This window comes from Acromyrmex echinatior, chromosome 9, assembly GCF_024713525.1.
Source record: "Acromyrmex echinatior isolate Ae372 chromosome 9, ASM2471352v2, whole genome shotgun sequence".
In the NCBI taxonomy this organism is placed as follows: domain Eukaryota; kingdom Metazoa; phylum Arthropoda; class Insecta; order Hymenoptera; family Formicidae; genus Acromyrmex; species Acromyrmex echinatior.
The window spans coordinates 9,916,375-9,939,577 of record NC_141860.1 but is presented as its reverse complement, the minus strand read 5'-3'; the positions used below and the strand labels follow the sequence as shown (position 1 = coordinate 9,939,577).

General features: G+C 31.0%; 2 protein-coding genes and 1 pseudogene across 8 annotated transcripts; 2 read left to right on the top strand and 1 right to left on the bottom strand.

Moving 5' to 3' along the window:
- The first annotated feature begins 102 nt into the window (after positions 1 to 102).
- On the top strand, positions 103 to 7,239 carry Rab5 (RAS oncogene family member Rab5). Of its 4 annotated transcripts, none has more exons than XM_011068244.2 (6): positions 103 to 990; positions 3,266 to 3,434; positions 3,527 to 3,678; positions 3,793 to 4,009; positions 4,343 to 4,467; positions 6,589 to 7,239. In XM_011068244.2, exons 2-5 carry the CDS (start codon positions 3,272 to 3,274, stop codon positions 4,453 to 4,455), a joined length of 645 nt encoding a protein of 214 aa, XP_011066546.1. In that variant the 5' UTR covers positions 103 to 990; positions 3,266 to 3,271; the 3' UTR covers positions 4,456 to 4,467; positions 6,589 to 7,239. The 4 variants fall into 4 exon arrangements, with proteins under 4 accessions (XP_011066546.1, XP_011066548.1, XP_011066545.1 ...); XM_011068246.2 differs by lacking the exon at positions 103 to 990 and adding an exon at positions 1,628 to 1,871; XM_011068243.2 differs by lacking the exon at positions 103 to 990 and adding an exon at positions 1,911 to 2,114.
- LOC147908611 (uncharacterized) lies at positions 4,763 to 8,857 on the top strand (annotated as a pseudogene).
- On the bottom strand, positions 8,735 to 23,193 carry LOC105153421 (uncharacterized). 4 transcript variants are annotated; one of them, XM_087409659.1, is made up of 43 exons: positions 23,177 to 23,193; positions 21,718 to 22,153; positions 21,384 to 21,566; positions 21,119 to 21,312; positions 20,716 to 20,731; positions 20,323 to 20,402; positions 19,667 to 19,844; positions 19,203 to 19,412; positions 18,751 to 18,891; positions 17,739 to 17,786; positions 17,112 to 17,231; positions 16,843 to 16,989; positions 16,698 to 16,748; positions 16,493 to 16,630; positions 16,319 to 16,414; positions 16,038 to 16,169; positions 15,847 to 15,957; positions 15,682 to 15,777; positions 15,453 to 15,593; positions 15,022 to 15,054; positions 14,851 to 14,934; positions 14,635 to 14,727; positions 14,396 to 14,554; positions 14,235 to 14,327; positions 14,101 to 14,160; positions 13,725 to 13,814; positions 13,506 to 13,652; positions 13,243 to 13,338; positions 12,913 to 12,975; positions 12,744 to 12,839; positions 12,137 to 12,220; positions 11,899 to 12,042; positions 11,645 to 11,692; positions 11,413 to 11,566; positions 11,121 to 11,332; positions 10,758 to 11,003; positions 10,600 to 10,680; positions 10,392 to 10,529; positions 10,125 to 10,313; positions 9,908 to 10,054; positions 9,521 to 9,768; positions 9,225 to 9,414; positions 8,735 to 9,155 (listed from the first exon to the last, which is right to left on the bottom strand). In XM_087409659.1, the coding sequence occupies exons 2-43, from the start codon at positions 21,961 to 21,963 to the stop codon at positions 8,949 to 8,951; spliced, it is 5,430 nt and encodes a 1,809-aa protein (XP_087265785.1). In that variant the 5' UTR covers positions 21,964 to 22,153; positions 23,177 to 23,193; the 3' UTR covers positions 8,735 to 8,948. The 4 variants fall into 4 exon arrangements, with proteins under 4 accessions (XP_087265785.1, XP_087265786.1, XP_011066550.2 ...); XM_087409660.1 differs by lacking the exon at positions 23,177 to 23,193 and adding an exon at positions 22,557 to 22,936; XM_011068248.2 differs by lacking the exon at positions 23,177 to 23,193 and adding an exon at positions 22,341 to 22,408 and having other exon boundaries at positions 21,718 to 22,264.
- Positions 23,194 to 23,203: the final 10 nt, after the last annotated feature.

The following is a 23,203-nucleotide window of genomic DNA, read 5'->3' as shown; positions in this document are numbered from 1 at the left end:
AGATGGCGTCTCGACGACAGCACATGGAAATGCTGACGCAATATGCTGTCGGTCTTCGCCCTGGCTAATTCCTATTTGTCCGTGCTTGTTCGTAGTGGTCGGTACTGGTCGGTACGTGGACGTTATCGGTGGAATCGGCGGAGAGACAAAACCGAGTCGGGTGGGAGCCGCACGAGAGAGGCGTATCCGCGCTTAAGACTCGCGTTTCGTTTGCCGCGAACTCGGACGTAACGAATTCGGTGGGTGAATCCATTTTGCGATCACGCGCGACCCTCGGGGAGATCCGAAGCGGAACGAACGGGCGAAAAGTGACGCAGCACCGTATGCATCGCGGTGCGGTGTCGGTAATTTCGTTTTCTCTCTCTCTTTCTCTCTCCTCCCCTCTCGTTCCTTGTCAGTCTCTCTCTCATTCGTTCCTTCCTCTGTCTCTCCCTCTCCCATCGGAGTGTCAAAGTTCCGAGACTACTCGTCGACGTATCCGTCGTCGGTGCCCGTCGATGTAGGTTACGGAGGAGAGGAGAAACGAGCCGCGATCGCGGGGTGCGAGTCGTGCGAGTGTTACGCGGCCGGGCGGCGACACGCACCTCCCACGGAGAAAAAAAAAACGGAACGTCGTGCACAGCGATATCAAGTGCGAACGAACGAGAACGAGAACGAGCGAGCGAGTGTAGCGGGGGAGAGCGAGAGAGGATTCCGAAGAGTCGGTGATCCGGTGGGACGAAGGAGAGGAGCGAGCTCCAGAAGAGTTTCGCGTGCCATCCGGAAGCTGTCATAAATGTGCACGTTCTACATAAATTGCGCGATCTATGCACGATCGACGAGCCGATCTATCGGTGGTGAGTGCTGATCTAGCCTGACGCTCCGGCAACGAGTCGACGTTAAATCATCTTCATCGCAGCATTGGTTGCCGTTGTCGCCCCTCTCCCGAGAAGAAGCTAGCCCAGTGCGACGTACCTATCTAACGGCGTGCCCCTCGACAACGCAAAGCAGGTTAAAAACATAAACTTTCTTGAGAACTTAGAATTTTCACTCTTGGCAGGTGTCAGTCATTCTGCACGAAGAAGAGCGGCGAGCGCCGCGTTTATTAGTGTGCGAAACGAACGAGTAAGCGAATCCTCCAATGAATTATCCAACCCCCTTCGAAGAACGGCCGACGACAGGAGAGAGGATGTTTATATTCTGGAGAATGTTTATACTGGAGGGTGCACACTGGACAAGGGAGGCGAGGAGACGGCGAACGCGTGTCATCCTGTCACCCGATCGTGTCACCCTGTCTGTTTCTCTCTCTTTCTCTCATTCACTGTCTCTTTGAGACCAGGGTGAAACATGAAAGCTCCAATTTCTCCCTCCTAGGAGGAGAGAACATCCTATCTTTCGAATGTTGCTGACGTTTCGACGGGCGGTGACAAGTTACCTCAGGGCAGTGACAATCGTGGCGCATTCGTTCCCGTTCCCTTTATTTGCCTCTCTCTGTTCCTTCCTTCCTTCTCGCTCGCTCCCTCATCTGTGCTCTCTTTTTCTCTCGCATTCTTTTTCCGCTATCTCACATAGTCCATCTCCTTCTGTCTCCCTCTTATTTGCACGCACACGCACACGATGCGCTTGCGCGCGCATACACACAGCACACAACACGTACACGCATACACAACAAATATATACGCGACATGGCTGTTCTCTGTTTCTCTCTATTCCTCTTTCGTGCTATGTCGATGCATCGTTTAACGGTTTCTCGTAATTTTTCGATAACACCCTGAGTGCCCAAGGTTACGGAAGTGTCGCGGTGACATACATGATCGCATTCCAGTGGCTTTTCCTTTCGACGACGAATGCCACGGCGGTGAGACGGACAGGCAGGCGGCTCGCACGAGACGGTACATAGAGCGCGCGAGCGGAGCTCCTCGTCGACGGATCCTTTTTCACGTAGCGTTTGGACGTACTTGGATCTCGTGATCGCGCCGAGTAAAAGTCGGAAATCTTTGTAGGTGCATCGCTCCCTCCTCCCTGGGTCCTTTCCCCTCATCTCGCCTTAACCGCTCCAAATTTCGTTCTCAGCCTCGCGGAAGGAAGGAGAGGAAAGAAAAATAATGCCGGAGGACGTATTCGATGACGTTAAGGTTCATACTAATTGAATAATATAATTAACAGTGTCGGATCCTAATGGATTAATGAGAGTTCCCCTCCCTGCCCGTCCTCCTTCAAATAAAGCTAAGCTACCTTTGACTTTTTATCACCGTGCACGCGTAAGTAATCCGTCTATTCTATTTAACTACAGTAGAGAGAAACGGTCGCGCCGGACCTCGTCAATGATTCATTCTATTTGTTTCTACTATGAGATCCTCCATGCCGGTATCGTCACTCGTCCGTCGTCTTGAACTTGATTCTTGGAATGTTGAATTCGTTTATTTCAATACCATTTTCACCCCGCAATCGTTGTTTTTCTGGACTTTCTTATCTTATCACTGGTATACATTCGTATTTCATTGCAAATATCTCCGTCTTAAAATGATCCTCTGTCTCCCGCACACGTTTTTCTTGCAATTGTTCTTAATTGATCGTCACTGTCGGTTGTGCGTTTAAATGCTGTTTTGTGTCTCTTGTTATATTTGCTATTTGGATTTTGCTAAATACATAGGTCACAGATAATCTAAAAATATTGTAATTAATTCCTGTATGCCTGAAGCAAAGTCTTATCTCAGGTATAAAGCTCCAGTATAAATAGACATGTTTATCTTATTGAATTGAATTTGTTGTGTACAATGACAACTGAAATTTATTAAATCTTACAGTATATCACTTCTCTGTACAAAAAGATTAAATATATAAAGTTTTTCGATGTGTATCTAAACATTGGATGTACCTTTATTTTGATTTCAGGAATTATGTTAAGTCTTTAATATCATTGTAATGTTAATGTTTATATTGCATTATATACATAAAAAATCTTAATTTTATTATAGAATACATTTTTTTCATTAAATACTCTTCTAATAAGAAACAGTATTATTAGAATATAATATACTAATCTTTCAATAAACTTCAATTTTTTTCATTCTACTTATATTCTCTTTTTTGTAACATTTAAATGTAATTGAAAGTAAGTTGAAAGAAGATGTCACCAAACATACAACACTTATTATGAAACAGAAGAATACTCCTCAAATACCCCATAAATATATCTTCTGGTTAATAATATAGCTGGCAATATTGTTAACAATTAATGAAATTGCGAAATCAGTTAAAATTGAGAAATTAATTTTCTTTTTAGGTGATCATGGCGACTCGGGGTACGGCCCAGAGGCCGAATGGATCGACACAAGGAAAAATTTGTCAGTTTAAACTAGTTTTACTCGGTGAATCAGCAGTCGGAAAATCAAGTCTTGTTTTAAGGTTTGTCAAAGGACAGTTCCACGAGTACCAGGAGAGTACAATTGGCGGTAAGAATATTTATGTGCAATTGCTCTTTAATGCCACATATTTTTTTTTACATTGATTGTATTGTCACTATCGCGAATATAATTATTTCCAGCTGCATTTCTAACACAAACCGTATGTTTGGATGACACAACTGTAAAATTTGAAATCTGGGACACTGCGGGGCAAGAACGTTATCACAGTCTTGCACCAATGTATTATCGTGGTGCACAGGCAGCCATTGTTGTGTATGACATAACAAATCAGGTAAGTAATTCGTAAGAATTTGTGTGAATTTGAAGGAGTAGAATATTTATAACGAAGTTAAATCAACGAGAAAAGATGACAGAAATTGATATTGATTATTTATTATTTTACTAGGATACATTCTCACGTGCCCAAACATGGGTAAAAGAATTGCAACGCCAAGCCAGTCCGAGCATAGTAATAGCATTAGCTGGAAACAAGGCAGATTTGGCAAATAAGAGAGTCGTCGAGTACGATGAAGCTCAAACGTATGCGGATGAAAATGGCCTTCTTTTCATGGAAACATCTGCTAAGACGGCAATGAATGTTAACGACATATTCCTTGCAATTGGTGAGCTGTGTATATTTTTATTTTTTTCCTGTTAAAATTTAATTGCACATTATCTGCAGATAATTGCATAAAAATTATACTACAAAAGTAATATTAGTATTTTCAAATTACATAAATATATAAATTTTTTGTTTTATTTGATAATAAGTACGTTATCGTAGAAATGTGATTCTATCTCATGTTACGCGTTATCGCTATTCGAAATACGTGGTAACTGCAACTCTACATCTGTTGCTACATTACATTGAACGGCAAAAAAAAACAGCTTCGAAAAATGCTTATGATTATAAAACACGTTGACACAGTTTTGCTACAGGATATTTCTTTTTACAGCTAAAAAGCTTCCTAAAAACGAACAATCAGGAAGCGCAAGTACGAGTGGTCAAGGCCGTCGACTAGTCGAGTCAGATGGGCAAAAGGCAGCAACCGGCAATTGCTGCAAGTGATTATCTAAATCCGTATGTGTCTCACAATATATTCGTATCTATATTTTTACATTACATATATTTGATATATATATATATATATATATATATGTATATGTATATATATATATAATATATATATATATATATACTATCTTTAAAATTGATTGAATTGATGAGAGACATTATTCCATTGATAAAAAACCAGCAAATATTTGATATATGCCTAATGAATATGTTACGAATCAAATGTTCAGTGTAATAACATGTTCACATATTTTTATAATATTAGAATATATAATGAAACGAAAGCGCGATCAAAAGAAGAATGGGGAAACGGGAATATATCAATTTGATATTGCGTAGAAGTAGACATTTGCACTTTAAAATGCTTTTAGCAGATTTTTGTATTAGTATGTCATAATGGGGTATCTGAGTAGTCATGCAATTTTATAGAGTATATTATATTTCTTGTTATGTTTATGATATTTTTTATAGTGTATAATTCGTCTCGACTTTTGCCTCCTTTATATTTACTATAATAGTAGATATATGAAGATAGGCTGGAAATAGACAAAGAGGTAAAGAGCGCGGATTGAAAGTCCAATATATATGACCATCAAATTTATAACATGCAGGATATAAATGTAACTGTAATATTGCTGTATAATATTTAGCTAAACATTGACAATTTCTTGTAATTAAAAGGTAGTTAACACACAAATGTGTGTATGTGTGTGTGAGAAAACGATTCTAAATTTTATGTTTCCATGTTAATAATGTATCTACATATATTTCTCAGAAATTTTTCTTTTAGCGGTATATTTGTTTAAAATATACAAACTTTAATACAAACATCCAATATAATGATGTTGGATATATGCTTAAATTAATTCTTTAGCTAAAATCTTTTATTTTATTTACACAATTATTACTTTGATATGTCTATTAAAGCAAATCTCTAAGATTTTTCTCAATATATTTCTATTAGATTTAAATAGCATTTACATTATTGTGACAGCTTTATTAAAGTCAGAGTTTTTCATTATTTGCGCATGAAAAATTGTAATGAGATACATTTAAAAGCATAATACTTTTTTATTAGTTTTTTTTCGTTTCATCTGTTATCCTCGTATATTCATCCGTGATTAATTTAAGTGTATTATTCAAAATTTCGTGAAAAAGAGAAGTTATTTAATATAAGGCACTAGATATCCCTCTTAGGCACATTGTAGTGTTTATATGACACTCTACATGTTTATAGATATTATAAATTTGTAAAAGTTTCCTTTCTTTTTGGAGGATACTAATTTCTGACTGATAAAGGTGCTACAAGAATACATGTGCATGATATTTATTGTGCAAGCTTGTGGAAATGTTTCTTGTAATTTACGATAATGCTCCCATTTCCTGTGCAATGATTCGTATCATTGGATTGTATATCTGAAATATTATTTTATAATAATAATAGGTAAAGCTGTTTAAAATTGTTACAAAAAAGAAAATTCTCAGGGTGCAATCCTTCTCTTCAATCTCTAATATTGTTATATCCTAATTATATATTTATTCTTATTTTCGCTATGATATAAAACTATCTAGATATATTCTGTTAAAAATCACAGGTAGGTTCTATTATTCCTGTATAGAAAAATTTTTAATATTCACCAGGTAAATAAAGTGTTTTACAGTAGTTACAGTCTTGTGCATTGTAGATATTCAACAATTGTAATACAGTACATTATGGAATTGTACATTGTGACTCATTTTCCTTATCATTTATATGTAACGAAAAAGACGATCATTGCATACGTTCGTAAGCTGTACATTTTGTATTACACTTCAAAAATAATTATAACAATGATATACACGTTACTTAAACAATTATTTATTATCGTTTTTATTTCTATGGAGGAAATTATTTATTTCTCAGAGATTCTTGATTAAATTAGGTAAGTTGCAAGTAAATTGTTAATTATATCCGAGAAAGTTTACACTTCAACACAACATTATCGACACAAATTTGTATCGTTGACCTGTAAAACTTTTAATTAAGCTAAATTACTCGATGTTGTTTCCAATTATATTAATTAAACTTGCATTCATACGTATTTAGAATAATATTGCAGTAGACGCGCTATCTATTTCTGATTACAGATATGTACTATAATCTACAAAGATAAGTGCACTACGAGTGTGCTACGATGAATTTGAGAAGAAGACACACACAACAGGGGAAAAATAGAGTGGGAAGTGAACTGTGTGGGACATTCGCAAACATTTTGCTTGAGTGATTGACTAAGAGTCTGCGTCTCAATGTAATCGACGATATATCATCTATTTTGAGTATCAGATCTATTAAGAGGTGGTAAAAGAAAGATCCCATTTGTAATTCTAGTAGTGTAATGGGCGGTGTTCGTTATAAATATATAAATATATATAAATACACATTATATATTATAAATCATATAGATAAATATGATTTATATATGTAATAAGTATATAAATGCTAATGATAATAAATAATAATATTAATAATGATAATTAATAAAAATATAATACACCGTTAATATTACCGTAAATACCGATAAAATAACAGTACATTTAAAATATGCAACATCTAATGAATTTTTGGCACGCGGAGATCTTGTAAGATAGGAGAGGCTATTCCTGCTGCTATTACTATGTATTTCCTTTCTTAGTTTGTAACACGTATAACAATTTCTTGCTCTAAAATATATTGTATATTAATTTTATTGACAACTCATAATGAATTATAAATGATTACACGGCAAAAAAAAAAATAAACTTGTGAATATTACGACGGCTCTTGATGATTGCCCATTTATTTGACCGGAACTTTGTAGAAAACATAGATTTATACAGAAAATTAAACAATTGCTTCTTTTTAAGATATTAGATCTTTTGTTAATATGGATTTATTTATATATTCACTCGGCATATACAACATTAATATGCTTCTGTGTTCAATAGATATGTTACCAACATATTTAGAATCGTTATAAAATATTGGAATATATGGTATAGAAATAAATGACGTTTGTGTAAGTCTGATAAAACGAATGCGATAATATACATAAAATGCAAGAAGTTCAGAAAATTTTATCCAGGAAAATACATTCTATGCCTGAATTGGAAAGTAATATAAATTATGACGATATATGCGGACCTTGGAAACTATACGACAGTGTATCGTTGGATAGTCCGTGCAATTTATCTTTTAAATTGATAACGCCTGAAGATGTAACTTATATGAGAAAGCAAAAAGATCGAAAATCAATTTTGCTATTTCTCGGTAAAAATTTGAACTTTTTAATTATTCATTAAATTATTAAAATTGCCAATAACATATGATGAAAATATAAATAATAATTTTCAGAAAAAAAATGTTTAACTGATATATTATACAAAGAGGAAAACAAAGAGATACTCGTAAAACTTCTATGGCAAATTTTTAGATTTTTCAAGTAAAATTTTCAACATATATTAAAGTATCTATTTTTTTCTTACATGAGTTATATGGTAATTCATATTTAATTTGAAAAGCCAATATTATTTTTCATTTAAAACAGAAATAAAAGTAGTTTTGTAGTTCCAAGAATAAATCAAATATAAATAAAATAAAATATCTATACAAGCTTCCGCGATTTAAATAATATATTTATGATTTTCAAGCAATTAGAATGTACAAATTGAGTGTATGTACTTATTTTGTACTGAAGAGGACTCATTCAGAAATATTTATGCAGTTCATTAGTAAATACATTTTAATTGATTGCGAATTATATCTTGTCATCTTACAAATATATTATTTCCGCACCATTCATCAACAACTGTGGAGGCTTATATAAGCATTCTACTTATATTTGATCACTTTTCATATTTAGGAAGAATCTATTTACTGACGAACAAATTGCGACAGTTATGAAATTAATGCTTATAACTCACAATTTGTGTCTTGCAAACTATTGGAATACAGCTGAGGAAACATATAAATATTTTTTCGAGCGCGTTCTTGAATGTACCATTATGGTAATTATGTTAATCGAGCATTTTACTAACATTAATTTTTATCGAATATATTTGTCTTTCATATTAAAATATTCTAGGATCCACCAAAATGCGCAGAAATATTTACGTCAGATCAGGCTGAAATAATACTTGAATTTTTTCGTAAAATATATTTGGAAAATATTATATTATTGCATCTCGTTTGTATGACTCATTACTGTATCGTTATCCGATTTTGACAAAAATGAATGAACATTGATATGATCGCACGTTACACAAGAAACGTCTATTTATTTTTAAAAAAGGATACATTTGATTATACATTTGATATATATGTAGAAAATTATGTTTACATAAAAAAAGACGCAACACAAACTAACTAAGTCACGTTATAAATTTCATTTGCGTTTCATATTCATACTTCAAATTTCTATCTCACACTTTTTCTTCAATCTTTATCAAAATAAATCCTCTATGAATCTTTTTCATTTGCTTGTAGAAGAGGATTGATAACCGTAATCACGATTGTCTTCCAATGAAGTGTCAGATTCCGTTTCATTCTTAAAATTTTCATTCCACCATCGATTATTTTTTCGAACCTCATTTATTAAATGTTCCATTTTGGGAAACCACCATGAATTGCCACATGTTGATGTACGTCGACCAATCTTGATCGGTTTCGTTGAATATTTCTAAAGGCACATAAATGTAAATTAAATATCATAAAGCTGATTTCCTTTTTATTTTTAACTAGCACCAACCTTTCGTGAATTTGTACAGTTCCAACTTGAAGCTAAATCAGTATCCGTAGTCTGGTACGCAATTGACGGTGATATATAACCGTTAGTATGCACTTTTCTACAACTTCTACTAGCTAACTTATGCGTTCTTTTCAGTTTTTGCGCCAATAAATTAATTCGTTTCATCTTCCGGATTTTAATTAATAAAGTTCTAGAAATAAATTTTATTTAATATTAAGTATAGAAAAGAAAGAACTCTTGATTTTAAATAATTACAGAAAACATATTTCGATATATTAAATGTATCATATACTTACTTTTTCTCGAATACAAGCTGCATTATAAGTTGTTGCTTATTTTTCAACTTTTTCAACAGAGTTTCATTGTATTTTTTCTGTTGCTCCATACAGTCACGGATGCATGAAACTATATATTGAGATTCTTTGCAAAGTTTTGATCTACTCATTGCTGTGTCAGTTAAATCAGCTGACATGTTTGTTAAAGATTGGTCCTTCAAGTGACATTCCTGTTTTAACTCGTGCAAAGATTTGCGCATATCTTGTAACTAATGAACATAATAGCTTGGAATTATAATTAATAATATATATGATTAGAATAGAAAAAATTAATGTGCACTGATTATTATATATAGTGCAAAAAAATATTTAAATTAATATTCGTTGTTCAAAAGAAAAATATCATACTTCAGTTATGTACGTAGAATTATCTCGTTCAAGTGAAATTTTCTGTCGGTCAAGATGATAATTCTCTTTCATGTATTCCTGCAATTGTTGAATTAAGTCACGATTTACATTTTCGACCTTTGTTAATTCCTCTCTCTCTCTTTCAAGCTAAAAATATTAAAGATGTATATTGCCCATTTACTTCAATAGAAAATTATTAGATAATATATAAGCTTACATCTTGACGCGTAGTGTCCAAATGATCAGCATAATTCTTGCATTTATCTTGCGCTTGACAAAGATCGATATTTTTCAATGCTAATGTCTTTTTGGTTTCTTCCAATTCCTCACTTAGTTTATTCACTAAATCATGAAGACGGACTACTTCATTTTCTACTTTTTCAATCTTGAAACAATGATCTTTTTCCTAAATGAAAAACAATTTTTATGAAGAATTTTTATACATATTTTTAATAAAATTTATTTCAAATAAAAAAAGGATTACCATAATAGTTAATGATTCTTGTAAATCAGCTTCTCGTTTTGTTGTAGATATTAATTGTTCTTGAACTTTATTGAGCTCTTTAGTCATTTGATGACAATTGTCTTCTGTCTGGCGCAATTTTATCCGTGCCTCTTTCAGCTAAATAAGATAAAAAAAAGTAATAAAATATTCTTTTTAACAAAAATATGAGCTATTATATGTGCATTACCCTTTCTTTCAATTGTAAAGTATCTTCTTTGGTTTGAGCTTGTATAATGTTATTTTGATTCTTTAATATAGAATTTTCATTCTGAAGCAGATAATATCTCAATACATGTAAATCGTTTTCTACTTTTATACTAGATATCAACACAATTACCTACATACCTTAAGTAATTCATAATCGGCTTGCAATTTTACCATGTTTTCCGATTTCTCTTGTAGTAAAATTTTCAGAGAATATATTCGATCACATAGAACAGTCAGCATCTCATGCTCCGATATATTCCGTTCGGATAAATTTTCCGTTTGTTGATCATTCATGAGTAACTTTTTCTTAAGATTTTCAACTTCATGAGATTGATTTTTAATAATTTTTTCGCTATTCATGACTTGATCGTTTAACATATTGATCTATAAATTTTTGAAATTAATCAATTCTTTTGAAAAATGGATATCCATCAAGTTTTGATTTCATAACGATAAGAGAATAATTTAAAAATAAAAAAAATAGAGTTTAAATGTCATCACCTCTTTTTTCCCATTTTCTAATTTCAACAAAAGTTCCTCATATTCAATTTCCTTTTGCTCTATTTTCTTCATTAGATTGTCAGTTTCTGATACGTGATGCTGTAGATTAGTTTGAAGTTGCTGATTTTCGCATTTTAAATCGCACTCTGTATCCTTTACCTTTTGTAATTCTGCTTTTAATTCTTGTATCTGAGTGATGTTCTTCATTTCTGCTAAAATTTTAATTAATTTGCATTTGTAAATTTATATCCTTTTTGAAAAGCTTAGGTTTCGTCTTATACATGTAAGTTACCAGAACGTTTTTCCATGTGTGATATTCCATATGTGGTACTATTCGAGTACTCCAAATCTTGAGTATCGCAGTTTTTGTCTTTAAGATATATTGCGCACGATCTGTTTGTGCATTTATTTTTGGAGCAATCCTTCGTTTGCATAAAATTATCCATCTGTGACAAAATATGTTTATATATATATACAAAATGCAAAAATATCATTGTAGAATATAAATATTTCTAATAATTTACCTTCCCTTTCAATTCTCGGAAATTCTTTACATGATCGCGTATTTGCTCCTGAAAAGATTCAGATAACGTTATTTTCATAAAAGATCCGTGTCATACCATAATTTTTAAAATCATTCGTTAACAACTACTTTAGAAAACATAACACTTATTCGACATGCACATTTCTTTATTGAAAATACACATGATCTCTTATTATTCTGATTATCATAAAAATATAGATTATTCAAAAATAAAGCGTATATAGCTGCATATACCTGTATTTCGCTTAAAATTGAATAATATATTGCATGTAACGTAATAGCGATTAAACGTTTATTATACTCCACACAACGAATCCTTTTATGCAGACTTTCAATAGCATCTCGTTGCAAGTCCAGCAGTATATCTTGATTAGTTGCCTTTGCAGAGATAAAAAATATAAATTAACAATGCTTAGAAAAAATATATTAGTCAAGAAATAATTTCTAATTAATACAAATAATTTTGGTTTACCTCTGTGAAACATTCATTATATTGATCTTGCGTTTCATCGATGCGCATCATTAGTTGACGTATAGTTTCATCCTTCTTACCAAGCTGCAAAGATATTTATAATACATTTCTCGTACAATCCGTGTTTTTCAAGTTTAGAAATAGAGGACACTCACGCACGAATGTAGTTCATATTATTTTGTTAACTGCAAAATGCAACAGCTACAACTTGATCATCCAACTTGTTAATCCAGGCAGCATGTTACGCTTGTACATGCCATAATCTCTTGTCACTTCGTAAACAGGATATTCAAATATGATATCACAAAAGCTTTAAATGTTTTAAATGAGCAAACTTCATGCATGGCACTCATACTCTTCTTGCATTCGCAATATCACAACATAAATGTAAATTAAAGGCGAAGAGAAATGTGATAGTCCATATATTCATCGTGAATCATATTTTTAATAAGCATTTGTATATCGACAATATTTACAATTGTAATAAATACATATTAGCACGAAAAAACTATATAGCAATTTAACTATTTATAATTCATATTCAAACATCATGCACATTTCTATGACTAAAGGCTGTAGACGATATCGCTGGCCTCAGCTCACTCACATCACTCATCGTTTTATGAGCCATTTGATCCAAATTTCGTTTAGCTTCAACAACAGCATTTTGTAAATGTCCGATAGTTTGTATTTGAAGTTCATTCTGCAATACAATGTTAAAAAATAAATCTTATCACAATTAAGCACGATGACTAAGCAGAAAAGAAGAGACAAACCTGCTTCAACAATTCATTCTTCTCTCTCTCATATTGCGCGATTGCAAAGCTTTGTTTATCTATCTGTAAACAGATTTCTTTTAATATTCTAATATCATACATACCTTAAAACTTTATTCTTGATAAACGGGCAGAATTTCTGTGCTTGCATTTAATTAACGTGTCGTTTAATCCACAAGATACATTGAAAAAGCGTAAATGATTACGAAATAACAATTAAAACTTTTAATTAAAAATGATATTATGATTTTTAAATCAAAAACTATTCTCATATAGTATCATAATATCTCTTCTGCTTATTGCTTAAAAAAATATATATAATCAATTTACCTTTTCTTGCAACTTTTGATGCAGATCTTTTACTTCTGCTTGGCTCATTGTCAATGAATTTCGTTGTATCCGTACGACTTCCTCCATATTTTCTAACTAAAATTATTTTGGTTCTTTAATTTACATTCTGATATGATTTTATGTGTAATTATTGAGAAAATATCTAATTTTATTTAGAAATAAAATATAAATATTCATATGTATTTTACACTATTTACTTATATAATTTGTCACATATATAAAAAATAATAAATATAACTTACAAGTTTTTCTTTAGAATATACAGCATTTTTAAGTTTGCTTAATTCGTGAAAACAAGTATCCAATTTTTCTTTACATTTTCCTAATAAATCGGTTAAAGTCACAGTAGATTTTGCCGAAACAGAGGAAAGAGAGGATTCATCACGTATCTGTAAATAAATGTTCATAGTAGTCTCTGTAGCATTGCCAAATATGATAATATAATGAAAAAAAAAACAAACCAATTTTTTAAATTCATTTTCAAAGTCTTGTACTGTCACTTTTGCAGATTGCACAGCATCTTGCACAGTTTTGAACAAGTGAGATATATTCTGGAATAAAAAAATACAAATATTATTAAACAAATAAAAAGAGAAATGCTATTTTTAGTCGAAGTGGTTTTGGTACTTAATATTCATGCGTAAATATACAAATACAAATATTATTGTTACTATTATTGTTATATTATTGTTATATTCTTGTTACTATTATTATTATCTTATAAAGAAGACTTCAGAAGTAAATGTATATTTCTTACTATTATCATAAAATTTCCATATAAATGTATAGCAAAAAGCATTAATATATTATACATATACAGTTTCAATATATAATTACCTCATGTTTGGACGGATAATCGCAACGTAAAAGTGTTGCTTCTGTGCCGCACTCCGTATGCTTTGTAATAAAAATGGAGATTTTAATAAAGAAAAAGGAAATTTGCAAATATGTATAATTAGAAAATTACTTACAAAAGCATTGGAGATTTCTGCAGATTTCTTAATATTTGTTACATTATTTAAATTTTTCTTAAGATCATTTTCTACTTCTTTTTGTGTTTTGATCTAAAATTATAATGTCAGCATCTATCTCAATGATAATTTTAGATTTGCAAAAAGTAAATAATACTTACAGTATTTTCTAGTTCTATTATCTTCTTTTTCAATTCCATATTATCTTTGCTGTGACATTGTCTATAATTTTCTGCCTTTGTTCGTGCAGCTATCAGTTCCTTCTCTATAGATTGAATATTATTCTTTAAAAAATTAATTGCTTCTTGTTTACATTTTGCCTGTTACAAAGAAATTATAATTCACAATTGAAAATAAGATTTTAATAATGTATGTTTAATAATGTTAATGTGATATTTACCTCATGTTGCAACATTCGAATTTGGTCTTCTAAATCAGTCATACGATTTTTCCATTTATTTAATCTTTCATCATATTTCATTTGACATGTTTGCTACAAACATATACATATAATATTGCATTTAAGTTGGTCAATAAATAATTTGCATGAGTTGTTGCACATAACGAATAGTTTATTTGTTAAATATAGTTTGTTTCAAAACATAAATTTAATTACCTGGATCATGTTGAGTTTTAGATCATCGTATTCCTTTCTTAATTTATGTAAATCTTCTTTCGTTTTTATTATGTCATTTACTTCCTATAAAGCATAGTATATAGATATAGATACATCATGAATTAAAAAATAAGAAAAACTTTTATGCAATAATTATACTTGCTTTAATACCTGATTATCATAAATATAATGAGAAAATTGCTCCTGTAAAATAATATTTATATTAAGTTAATTATTTAATTATTTTAATTATTTTAATAGTTTGTATATTATCTACACTCTTATATTTGATTGAGTAAAAAACTAGTTTGTTTTTTTATTGCATATAAAAATATTTCTACATAAAAAAAAATTATTTTAAAGTTATTTGAGAGTCCGATTTAAATTATTTTTTGTTATTTCTACATCAATAATTTAATTTTAAATATAAATAAAATTTAAAGCATTTTGACAAACTATTTAAAACATAAAAAAATTTAAATTCATAAGTTGATAATTAAGAATTTGAATTTATATGTAAGAAAATTTTACTTCTTCGAAAGATACTAATAAAATCAAGAAAATCTTTTTAATCAATATATATAAAAATTACAAATAGCAACCTTTTCTTCCTGTTTTGTAGAAAGAAATGTTTCCAACACATCTTGCATTTTTGTATGTGCACAATCGACTTCTTCTTCGAATTTAGCCAATCTGCATTCCCTTTCACAGAACGTTGTTTTTGCGATTTCATTGTTCAATAGCTGCATAGATAATTGAAAATATATGAGATATTATTTTTACACGCACGCACGCACGCACACACACACACACATCTTCTTAAGTACTTACCACTTCACCGGTTTTTTTCTGTAAATCCTTTAAAGAGTTATCTATAGTACATAACTGACTTCTTAATCCTTTTAGTATTGACGTCACACAACCTCCCTAAAAGACAATATAATACTTAGGTTAAATTTGAACAGAAGCTATTTTTCTTCTGATTTCTGAACAAACCTGAGTTTGGAATAATTGCAAATTCGTCAATATTTGTTCAACTTCTTCCATTACCATAGTTAGTAAATCATTGTTGACGTATGCTTCTGTATATTCGGATGCATTATATCCCTAAAATTTATTTTATATTTCATGTATGATAAAATAATCGATAAAGTATTTAAAATAATTATTTAATAAATACTTCGAACCTGTATATTCCCCTGCATACCATTAATGCAACGAGATAATTCTGATTGGACATGATTAATTTCATTTTTTATATCCTTCAGTTTAAGATTGCCACTCACGATTCTTTCGCTTTGCCTTAATCTTTCTTCTTCCTGAAATAAAAAAGAAAGATATTTTTCAATAGTAGATTCAATAATAAAATTGTAATTAATTTATACTGAAACTTAAAATAGAATTGTATATTTCAATGATATTCATCATAAGAGAGGCATATATTTTGATATGCTATTATAAATATTACTTGTAATTCTAGTCTGCTGATTGCTTCTATTAATCCTTCTCGTGTTCTTGTCAAGTAACTTTGCACATTAGTAACCATCTTGTTCAATTCTTCATACTGAAAATGTATTAATTTAGCATTAATCGCTAATTTTATCACAAACTTATCCCGATCTATTTATTGATCTACACATACATTCTGGTGTCGTGAATTAAACGTTGAGACAACGGTGCTTATCTCTTCACGAATGTCTTCTGTTGCTGCTTGAGCTTCCACAGTACAGACTCTAAATTCTTCCATTAATTTAAATTGCCGTGCATTATTCACATTTGACTGGAAAAAGAAAGTCATATTAAATTCAATAGTTTGACATAAAAATATTAAAATATGAATATCTTACTTTAATATTCTTAGAATCACCACACGCACAACGATTTTCTTCTTTCTTTATCTAGAAAAAGAAAATATGTATATGATTAAAATATATCTAATGGTGTAATTATCTTCACAAAATAGTCAATAAATAAAATTGATATTTGTTATACCATACAACCAAAAACAGTAACTTCCTTTTGTCTTTCTAAATACATTTTAGTAATAATTTCAATGCAATTGATCAGTTTGTCTGACATGTCACTTGCACAAAGTTTATTTTTATTTGTGTAATTGTTAGCTATAGTACAATCATCCACCTAGAAAATATATATTTTTGGAAAAACTTTAATTATTTGCTAAAATAAATTCAAAACAATAATAAATGATATTCTATAACAAAATTCACTTTTACTCTGTTACAAAGAAATAATGTTTTTACCTCATCTTTGATGGTCAATTTATTTACAAATTTCCCAAGTTCGAACTTTAAATCCGATAAGATTTCACATTCTTTCTGCACATGTGTTTTTGTACTATTTAGGAATGATATAAATTCATCCTAAAAATAAATTAGATAACATAATAATATTATATATAAATTTTCAGAAACATGCACATATAAATGAACATATAAATGACTTTTTTTTTAAATGATAAAAAAAAACTGTAAAAAAAATGGTAAAACAAACAAAACTGAAAACTAAATGTTACTTGCAATTAAAAATTTTCTAAAATCGAGTTTTACGATAATCAGATTATTTTTTTTTAATTTTATCCGCCTTATTGGATTCTACTGAACTATTTTGATTTTTTAATTTTGATCTCAGATTCGAATGAAGTAAATTATCCCATAGGTCAAGTTTCATAAAAATTAAATGAATAGTTTAAAAAATAAAAAGAGATAATTACAAATAGGATGCTCAAAAAGTTAAAATATAATATATAATATTGTACAAATAAATCTTTTTAGAATGCAAAGTATCTATTGAAAGCGAAAAATATTTCTAAAGAAATAAAATATTATTATTTAAATATATTATATACGTTTATATTTAATTCTACTGACCTCCTGAGAATTATTCATATCAATACAGACTTTTCGAGAAGACGTATCCTGAAATCATGTTAGAAAGAATAAATATATATTAAAACTGTGACATATGTATAAACAAAATTATTATATATATTATTTTATAACGGTTTATGTTAGAATTTACTGTTATATTAACTTATAAACGAGGCAATCATGTTGATATACATTCTTGTTTTTCATAAATATTACATAGAATTAATTTATTTTTAAACATATTACTGATAATAAATTGCATACTAATTCGTGAATATGCATAATTTATTTATTTAAAAATATCTCATTTTATTAATTTAAAAATATATCTTTTTAAAGTTAGTATCGATGTCATTTCATACGGATTATAAAAAGGAAATGATCGAAGTATAGAAGTTTGTGTTTACCTTATTTCGTACATTTGTTTCTAAAAATTCTTATCAGAGAATGTCAACTTTTGTTAAAAAATATTTAAATTTGTAAGATATCTTGATGTGCAGTAATTTAAATTCATTTCATTTTATTTCAAGAATGAATCATTAATATTATCTTGAACATGTGAATAAACATAAGTGTTTATTATAATTCAATCTGGTAAATTGTTATCTTTACACGGAGGTGACAATTTTCTAGCAGTCTGTAGTATTTTTTTATCAATATTCTTTATATATTTATATCGACCAGTTTGAGTATCTACGCGAGATTGGCTGTGTAGATTAAGCAATCTATTTGGTAACTTTGTATTAATCGTTGATAAACTTCGTTTGCCACAGTTTAATAAGACTTCAGATTCAGCGTGTAAAAATGCAAAATCATTCTTTTGTTGTGCGGATATATGTAGGAGATTTGATACTGGAAATTGCTCAGGAGACTCATGGGATGATTTCATCTTAGTAATAGCAGCGGTACGATTATTAGAATTATACTTGCAAGGTCGGGAGATGGGTAAAGTCTTCTACAAATGTAGAAAATTATAGATTTACACCGAAAATTTTACAAATATCCGTCATACCTCTAAAGTTGTTTGCTTCAATCCTTTACGCATTTCTTTAATCAAGTCGTCCTTTAAAAGATTACCCATATTGGCATGATAATTTTGTTTTTCCAATGCCACGATTTCCGCCGTCAGTGTGTCTTTTGTTTCTGCAGCTTCCTAAAACCAACAAAAATATATTTATAAAAACAGCATGTATATACATATATATATATATATATATATATATATATATATAATTTAAAAGAGAATTCAAATAATTAGATGTATTAGGTATGTCGCGTTGCGAGATACAGATTACTAAAGCCATCTATTGGAAAAATAATGGATTTCTTTTTACTACACCTAATATTATGATTAAATATTTAAATAAAACTTATATCGATAACAAAATTATACACAAAATAGATTTTCAAAAATATAATAAAAATATTATATATATATAATAAAATAAAATATAATAAACTAACTTTTTCGAGGCGAGCCACTTTGTCCTCCAGTTGTTGAACTTTCTTACATTTTTCTTCCAGTTGTAATTGTAGATTAATTGAATCAACATTGTTTTCATAAGTATATACCATAAGTTTAGATTCAACATCTTGGAGTTGTCGATGTAAGTTCTTGTTTTCCCTGTCTTTCGCATCTAGTACACTTTCCAGAATGTCAGGTGTTAAGATAATCTGAACAGCAACATAGATTTTAAAACTCTTTCAATTCTTTAATATTGGAACACAAACACAAGTTACATTTTATATCTTGCTTATAAAATGTAAAGCTTAGCAACAAAATAGGTAGCAATAAAAGCAACTATTATATTTATAATTTTTATGCTGCAACATGATTGCCTCTAAATTAATTCTACAGGAATCAATAATTAATTCAAAAACTCATTAAAATAAATTTCTATCTGAATAATTATGAAAAACGCACTTACATTGCAATCTTGATCAAAAGCTAGTGGATAACTAATAACTTGATTCGTTTGTTTAGCATGTTCCTTAAGTTTTTCACAAAAACACTGAAGTTTAGAAACATATTTTTTTGTAGTATCGTCCTTTATTGATAATTCTGTTGTAAGATCTGCTATTTTTCCTTTCAGTTCCAACTGAGATCTGAAAAATGTGTTTATATATATGTTAAAAAAAGATATAAATTTGAATATAAAAATTTAATAATAAAAATAAAAAATATATGAATATATTTTATATGCACACACACACACACACACACACACACACACACACACACACACACACACACACACACACACACACACACACACGTTATATATATATATATATATATAATTATATTTTTATTTATACAAGTATGAAGATTTAAAATAAAGAAGATTTAAAGTAATAATTAATTGTTATATCACGAATATTTAAAAAATAATATTAGGTGTTGGAATTAATTCGTAGCGTTTTACAAGTGATGGGAAGTACTTTCATTAATGTATTTTTTAATGCTCATGTGAAATAAATAACATTCTTTCATTAAAAACGCTACGAATTAATTCCAACACCTAATAACATATATATATATATATATATATATATATATATATATAAAATTTGCATATCTTACCTAATCATTTTTTTTTCATTTTCCTGAAGTTGTTCTATTTGCAGATTCAAGGATTTTATATGATCAGTATCTGTCTGCTCCTAATTTGAAAATATGTATAATTAAATGTAATACTAAAATAATAATTAAGATTTTTCGAAAATATAATGCTTCAGCAAATGGGACTACTGACAATTTATTTAACACGAAATGCATATATGTGTATGTGTGTATGATAATAATTCAATTTAATAAAGGTATAGGGAGCTAAGAAGAACTTTTCGGCTTGTATTGTGAATACATGGTACAGTATTACATGCTTTTGCTTAATAGATAATTTGATCTCTGAAATTTGTCATGCTCTATGTTTAAAACAAATCGGAGTTTTCTGGCTGCATTTACACACATATTTACCTGATTGCAGATACAGCTGAAACAGTACACAAAATTTTGTCATTAAATACTTTACAATACAAGATATAATGCAAAATATCATATGTTAATTCTCCACATGGTCCAACATTTTTCACTACTTTCCTAATCTAACAAGATCACTAGACCTTATCATATTTTTTAAAAGAATTTTTGGATTCTACTTCACTAGAACTGTATCATATTTTTTAAAAGAGAGTTTTTGGATTCTAAAAATCTAAAAAAATTGTAATACATCTTTTCAACATTCAAAAATACAATTTTACAATATGATCCTAAATTTTTTTGTATGTGTTCAAATTTGAGGCAGAATTCAAAATTTAAAATTCGCCTGGATCTTCCTGGCTGGACCACAGAAGATTAATTGATAATATGATTAACTTACTCTGGAACTGGAATATCTTCAGGTTGAATCTCAAAGAACTTGATACCATCAAGGCTCCAAATGTTTTGCTGACGTGCACGACGAATCACCTCTAATAATCCTCTAATGTCACTTTGTAGATTCTCTATTTTTTGTTGTAAATACTCCTCGTCCTTTTCTAGCTGACTAACGCGATTTGAAAGAGTATTTAAAGCCTATAACATAAAGATAATACATCTTGATTTTACGATGAGATTACTAAACAAAATTAGATGATCTCTCTTGCCTTTTCCGAATGATCAGATCTTGTTAAATTATCCATGACTATTTGCGACGATTGTTTTAGTTTCTCCTCTAGTAACTTAACTCTACTACACGCAGCTTGCTCCAAATCTTCCACTGCATGTACTAACATCGCATTTTGTTCTCCTAAGTCTTTGATCCAGTCGCTCATCACTTGTAACTTCATCTACAAAGAAATTTTTTGATAAACTATTTCAAACACAAATAAAAAAATAATTACTAAGCGGCAATCAAAAGAACTTAAAGAGTATATATATAAAAAGTATAAACAGAATTGACAATAAATACAAACTGACAATAACAAAGCTACTGCTTACAGAGACTCGGTCGGAATCATCGATAGATTCCTGATCAATTTTTTCGATGCGGGTCTCGTACAATTTGCGGAATTCATCGAGGATACGTAGACCCTCGGTCTCGCCGTATGACTCGCCATCATCGACTGTTCTACAGTCTGGGTCTCGTTTAACTAACGTCGGGACGTCACTCATGTCCGTAGAACTTGGCAAACTGAAGCTGACCGAGTGCATTGTTTTCCGCGAGCACGATTCCCGAGCGATCATTGACTGACGGATTTAAGGTCTCCCTACACCTGGGTTCGACGAGAACTCGAACTAATGTCAACGCACTATCTCGCCATTTTAGCGATCGCGACGTTGTCCATGAGTGACAGGCGTAACGAGAGTGGTGCTCCGGTGTTTACCCTGAAGTATTTGCTAGAGGTCCGTGATATAGGAACTCTAGTGAAAACAGCTGGTAACAGCGGAGCATTCATAATAAATAGTTTCTGATTGGCGGCCACATGTGCATTCATATGAGAAATTGAAAATGCCATTTTCTTATATCATAAGGTCGATTGTGTGCCTTGAAACGCGAAATAATTACAAAGGTAAGCAAATTCACTGGATAATGAAATTAATATTCGAGTGAATTTGCTCACTTTTATAATTTTCATCCCATTTCAAGACACATTCCACCATAATCGATTCCCATGTTTGAATCTATATACTTTGAAAGGAACAGAAAAAAAAGTATTAATAAATAAAAATAAACTGATCACAGATTAGGGACAACGAATAATCAGAAATATAATAACTGTAACTGTAATATAACTAGAAATTTCCTTTAGCAATTGATGCTGATTAATAATGCATACGTTTGCGCGATCACGATGCAGACTGAACGATGAGACGCGCATGTTCGGTTCGGGGTTCGGCTCGTCTTCCCTTCTACAATAGTCCGTCCTGCAGTTCGTGGAGCGCGTTCGCGGGGTACGGGTGGGTACGGGGTACTCGGAGTGCGAGCCGGATAGACGCGCGACGAGGATGGGATTGCCGTGCGGCGACAATGAATCGCGTTGCGAGTCGCGTCCGCGGCCGATCGCGTAGCTCAGGTGCGATCGTAGAACCGAAAATAAGGTGGGCCGACGTGAACGCGGCACTGAGGCGTTGCCGTCTCGTTCTCTGACAAACGTCGGTCCTCCCTAAAGAGAAAAAAAGAGAAAGAGAGAGAGAGAGAGAGAGAGAGAGAGAGAGGGAAAGAAAAGAGAAAGAGAGGGAGTGAAAGAGGGAGCCCTCCTCTTGGTGGAGAAACGAGACGCGAGGAGATCCCCGTCGCGCGAGCTGCTTTTTTTGGCGAGCGTCGCCGACATGAGCCAGACGAGCCGTGGACGAGCGAGTCGCGTTACCAGCCGCACGAACTGCCCTGTCAGCTGATCGTTTATCGCACAACGAAATGTGAGGTGTTACCTATTTATCTACCTGTCTATCTACCTACATAACGTCAAACCAAAACGTCATACTG